The 6,334-nt window shown below is 37.9% G+C and overlaps 1 protein-coding gene across 1 annotated transcript in view; it reads right to left on the bottom strand.

The window, feature by feature from the left end:
* Positions 1 to 731: 731 nt before the first annotated feature.
* The window catches only part of LOC107664083 (junctophilin-1-like), a 21,786-nt gene continuing 16,183 nt past the window's right edge, over positions 732 to 6,334 (bottom strand). The window contains 4 exon segments of the mRNA XM_016454540.1: positions 732 to 1,419; positions 3,164 to 3,261; positions 4,178 to 4,631; positions 4,634 to 4,712. Of these exon segments, the coding sequence (XP_016310026.1) occupies positions 3,181 to 3,261; positions 4,178 to 4,631; positions 4,634 to 4,712 (614 nt within the window). The 3' untranslated portion in view covers positions 732 to 1,419; positions 3,164 to 3,180.

Genomic DNA, 6,334 nt, shown 5'->3' with positions numbered 1-6,334 from the left:
CATCAGTGCTGACTGAGCGATGTCATGTAACTACGTGACATACAGTACCTCCGAGTGATCCTGTTTGTGCGTCAACAGAGGGTTATTGAGGTAAAATATCATGTGAGATTAGATGCTAATGGCTGCGGCCTTTGAGAAACAGAACTTTGTGTCTTATGTCTGTTGGTTGAGCCTCTATTTCAGGCTCTTTCTATATTAACTGTAGTCCACCATGGGGTCCATGTTCACATACTAAAAGAGAACAACAAAGCAGCTGGTGGGTGACCTTCCACTCTCTCCAGTGAGCTCAGAGGAGGAGAGAGACGACATAGGCTGGCGCAACTCTCATGGTGCTCAAATACAAACCTCTCCCAGCCAACAGCAGCTGCTTTGCACTATTTTGGTCTTAGGATCACCGCAGAAATCCTCCAGACAAGGAACAGTTTTCACACTCAAGGGGGAAGGACTGCTCTAAAATAAAACATACCTGTAAGCCTAGACAGACGGCATGGAAGTAATGGGAGCCCCCTGTCTGATCTCTTCTCTGTCTAATAATGTTCTGCATTAAACTGTGTAATCATTTCAAAACTATTCTTTGTCTAATAAGAGGTTATTTGACATTATTTGCACTTGGTGTTGGTCAATGAAATAGGAAAAAAACCATGTCAGGACATACTGCAAGACTTTGCAAAGTCACCTTTTTAATTATAATTTATATCAATAAGTTCCAAAAAAAATAATATATATCTATATATACGTTTCAATATCATTAAGGTGTGTGGGACAGTTCATATCAAAACATTCATCAACATCTTTCCATGTTCAACCTTTAAAATGAAAACAATACATTCAAACAAATTAAAAAATGTGAAGATTACAATGACAGATTAAAGCCATTTTAAATGCCGTATTTAACCCTTCCATACTGTTGCAGGTCATTTTTACCCTTTTTTTTTTGCTTTAATACAAGATTTACTGCAACTTTTTAGCTTAAAACTTCTTGACAGCTTTGATAGGGAAACAGCATGAAAGAGTTAAATCAAATACTGTTTTACATTAAAACATCTTAAATACTAACTGTTTTTTTTTTTGTTAGAAAAATTCAGTGCCAATTGTAACATTTCTTGGTATAGAGATGCTTCGAAACAAAATGACAAAAAATTTCATGAGGAACTTTTAATTATATCTAATATGGTCAGGATGGAATATAAACAGAAACAGAAAACAAAACAGAAAAACAGCCATTTACATAGCCAACAAGAGTAAATCAAAGAAGTTTCCCCCACCACCAAAAAAACAAAAAAAATGTCTTTAAAAATAAGTCTGTTCTACATCTGAAGATTAATCTCTCTTGTCAAATGACAAGCCATCATCCATTCTGATGCTCTTCTCTTCCCCTCCTCCTTCCCTTTCACATACTCTCGCAGTCTGACAAAACCTCTGTAAAAACAGTCACCCTGTTACTGACGAAATTCATGCTTCACACGACACATACAGCCCCACATCCATAGCCGAGCAAATACACCATGCAAGCAGGATGTTCGAAACAATCAGCAAAAGATGCGGTGCTGTAATTTTAGTCAAGGCCATTTAGTGTCCAACTGTTGACTAAATATATTCTGACTGTATATAAAATAGATCTATTTATATGTATACACTTGTCATTTAAATACTGGTGCAAATGCACCATGCGCACAATAATTGCAACCACACCTCATGCACCACCAGACCAAAATATTGGAGAATAACAGCAGATTTCCACAAAATTCCTAATTAAGACAGCATTTCAAAAAATCACATTTTCTGAGGTAAACTACAACACTGTTACAAATTCTTTAAAGGCAACCATCTCTACATTTCGCATTTATAACCAGTGGGTCAACCTGAATGTATTCAACACAATTTAGCAGGCATAATATTGAGGCAGGTACCGCTCTGCACATCAAGTTCAGGGGTAGTGCGAGAGGTTTGGGGGGTGGGGGGGGCGTTAGAGGGCACAGTCTCAGGCCATGAAGATTAAAGGTGCAAATTGTCACAATTAGTCATTTCTCAAAAAATAAAAGCCATGCATTATAGCCTACAGTAAGTAGTACAATGTCAAACATACTGCCTATCTTTTAAAAGAAAACACATACACAATTTTACAATAATACCTTAAATAAATATATATAAATATTTTTTTTTAATCAAACCACACACTATACTCTATTATTTTTTTCTTCTAAAAAAAAGCCATCTTAAAAATAAATAATATTAGATTTATTTTTTCTCCATAGGACATGTTAAATCTTACAGTTAAAATTGTAGCGTGCTTTAATTTTTATGTTTGGTTTTACAAGGGACTAGAGATATTTTCGTCATCCTTAGCTACAGGTGCAGAAATAAAGAACACAACAGAAAGAAAAAAAAAAAGTCAAGACAAAGTCATTAAACCAGTACCATGCACAGGCATGTCATGGATGGATGAATCTCCTAAAACAGGAGCAAGAGATGTTAGACAAGGCTGTAGAGATGGGTAATGGAATAAGACTGGCAAGTGACCCTTTCAAAATGTGCATGGTGTTTCGAACCAAGCAGAAAGCGGACACTGGTACACACTCCTGCTGCCCAAACACATTGGCAACCCACTGCACATCTCCCCTTTAAAACGTCAGTTGGTAAAATAGTAAGGCAGCTGTTCACTTCCGTCAACTAAAAGTGCATCTCCGAACATATCCAGTTAAGTCCCCCCATTCACTTGACTGGGTACGGCTTGGATCAGCAGATTCTTTATCTTTCCCAACGACTGCTTGCTTCAGCTTTCAGAGCCCAAGCGAGTCACAAATCATCGCCAGAGGAACTGGGCTGGCTCAGGCCGAATGGTCCGGGTTTCGTCTTTCTCCCATGATTTGCTCTAATTCCAGTCATCCAGTCCTTTGCCTGTGTCTGAGTCTGACTTGTGCCATTTTGTTTTAAAGGCCATTGACGCAACTGCGGAGAATTAGGGGCTGTGCCGCTAGTTTTCATGAGCTCACTGAAGGGTCGAAACAGTTAGAGGGTAAGTAATTATGTTGAATAACATTCAGGCACAGCTGCAATTACATGGCAAAAGTAAGGCAGACTACATTAGTTGGAGACTGACATGGGCAAAGATCAGGGCCTATGGCAACCTGCAAAATCCTCCATCTGAGTGCAAGAGTCTTACCTGAGTTTAATGTTCCGTCAAGTGAGGAAATGGACAAAAATAATTGCCAGTCCAATATTTATCAGCATCACTAGTATGACCAATATTGAGTTGGGACCCTGAAGAACCAGTGAAAGAGACAAAGCTGGAGATTAGCAATTGGATGCCGTGACAATCAAAATGACACAGCTCTCAGAATGCAACTGAAAATACTAGGCACGCACCAATATTAAAATTTGAATTTTAATACCGAAATGCCGATAATTATTTTCAAGTTATGGCCAATACTAAAATTCTATAATGTTGTGTTTAAATATAAAAAAATAAATACATTTTAAAGTAGATACTAAAAATTAAAAACCACCATTTATATAAGCAAGTTTATTTTCCAGTATTAGAAATTTTCAAATTTATTAGTATCAACCAATATTGGATATTTAATTATGATAATTTCACAAATTTACTATTTAAATTACATTTGCCGTCATGTAACAATCACTCAAATGAATAAATAAAAAACACTAATAATTTAAAACACTGTTAAATGTATACTTCAGAAATCTCAAAATACGGTATGTTGTGATGTCTAAAATCAAGTGTAGCATTTAAAATGATTGCTTTTATTTTAGTTTTATAGTAAAGAAACTGCGTTCAGATGGAGCGGATTTACTACACAGAGCCATAGTTCACTGACAAGCTACACAAAATCGCGTTCATAATTGGCAATGAATCACTTGCGATTTTGAACGTGATTTTGCGTAGCTTATCAGTGAACTACGGCTCTGTGTAGTAAATGCCGCTCCATCTGAATGCACGTGCTGGAGATTTACTACTAATCACAGGAGCGCCTTTACTGATGAGATGCACATGAAAATCACATTCGATTTTTTGCACAGACCTAATAATGCATCTGTGAAAAATAGCATTTTTAATATATTGTAAAAACACAGTCGTATTACATATTATATTGATAGTGATAAACAGCCAAAAATAGTAATTTTAATGATATATGTCATGCATGTTGCAGCTACTTACTGACTCCTCCTCAACAATGTCAGTAGTCATTTCCATGCTGGCTTTCTTAGTTTCTGCTAGGCTCTTTGGCTTCAATGATTCCTGTTTCTTCAGTTTGGGTTCGGGTTTGCTCTCTTTGGCCATTACTGGTTTGGGGGTCGGTGCACGGTGCTGCTTTGCAGGTGGGGGCATCCGGGTATGAGCAGCTGACATTCCATGGTGTTCTTCGTCCTCCGGATCATCAGGGTGCATCATCACCTCCGCCTTCACATAGTATCCGTGATACTGGGTGTGCAGCTCACCGTTCCCAGGGCTGGAGGCATTGGCGACCAGCACCGGCGGCTTGGAGGGTTTGGCTACGGGTACTACCTCCTGTTTTACTTCCTGTTTGTCTGATATCCTGGAAGTAGCCTTGGTGACACCTGCTGCCAGGCTTTCGGCAGCAGGGGGCTTGTTTTCTTTAATGGCTTTTGGGGCGATTTCTCTTTCTTTTCTTCTGGTACTTCTTTAATCTCGATGGGCTCAGTGGAAAACCTCTGCTTGGTATAGTCAGGGCCTTAAAAAGGTATAAAAAAAAGTCCGAATTAACTTTATATTTTATTTTATAATATTTTATATTAATATTAAATATTGTAAAATATCTTGACATTTTATATTTTTAACATTTTATATAAATATAAAATTTTATATTTTTATTACATTTTATACAGTCTGATTCTTAAAAAAGTAAAAAAGATCAAATGATTACTGTCTGACAAAAAGACCTTGATACATCTAAATGTGGCTCAAACACGTAATACTCAGAAACAAAACATCTCAAGAGCGCTGCTTGTGAATATCAAGCTCAGAATAAACTGACAGCACAACAGATGCAATTTCACGTTTTCAGTCTCAGTCTGTTAAGTGTTTATGCAGGGACGGACATTAAGAATTTAGCCACTTGCTTTATGATTCAAGTCTGAGTTCCAATCATTCTCCAGATTCTCCAGACCACAGATATCGCCACAGTGGCCTCACAGCTGATACAGATGGGCTTTCTAGAACTTGCACTGGACCTTGTCCAGGCCCAAACTGCAAATAAATCACACTGTTTATCAGCCTTTTTACAAAGCTAAAGTGAGGAACAGCTCATCTGCAGAGAGTCTTGACAACAAGCACTCTTGTATTTTTTTTTTTAGTTCCATTTCTAATAATACTATTTTGAATATTCCATAAACCTTTCATATTATTTTTTATTATATTGTAATATTTTATTATAGAATTCCTTCTTACACATTCTCATAATATTAATAAATTTATTATACTTTTTATATTTATTTTTTGCTTCTGGGGTACGATACTTAATAAATTGTCTATACAGTGTGTTTTTCCTTTTTGCAGGCATTTAATAAACCTTTAGTAATCCATGGACTATTTATTTGCTTTTGTTTATTATTATTATTATTATTATTATTATTATTATATTGTTTTACAGGACAGTTTTTGTCATACAGTGATGTAAAAATCTTTAGGATTCCATTATATGCTTTATCAATTTCATCTTCATTAAAAAAAATATATATTGTAAACTAAAATGAGTGTGTCTCAATAGTATAAACACTGGTTATTTTTATTCCAATTCCCAAGATGTGATTTATGCAACACGATTTGGTAAGGCTATTTTGAATACAATGGAATAAAACCTTACTGTCACGGTCACGGTGTGTGGAGGCAGGCAGGATGACGAGGACGACAAGGATTCCAATAATTACTTTTAATGTAGACACAACAAGGCAGATTCAGGAAGGTGAGACACACACACTCGGGGTAACATTCACAATAACCAACCCCCAAAGCTGAGACAGACAGGAACTAATATAGGGTGGGCAGGAGCCCTTCCTGGGCTAAACTGGGGATCAGGAGCCCTTCCCGGGATGAATTGGGGAACAGGAGCCCTTCCTGGGCTGAATTGGGGAACAGGAGCCCTTCCTGGGCTAAACGAGGAATCAGGAGCCCTCCCTGGGCTAAACAGGGAATCAGGAGCCCTCCCTGGGCTTAACTGGGGGTCAGGAGCCCTCCCTGGGACAACAAAGCACTTTCGAGGAGCTGGCACGGGAGCGAGCTCTGGAGTTGGAGCCGACACTGGAGCGAGCTCTGGGGCTGGAGCCGACACTGGAGCGAGCTCCGGGGCTGGAGCCA

Source organism: Sinocyclocheilus anshuiensis, unplaced genomic scaffold, assembly GCF_001515605.1.
Source record: "Sinocyclocheilus anshuiensis isolate Anshui unplaced genomic scaffold, SAMN03320099.WGS_v1.1 scaffold23, whole genome shotgun sequence".
Classification (NCBI taxonomy): Eukaryota; Metazoa; Chordata; class Actinopteri; order Cypriniformes; family Cyprinidae; genus Sinocyclocheilus; species Sinocyclocheilus anshuiensis.
This window is presented reverse-complemented; position numbering and strand designations above follow the sequence as displayed.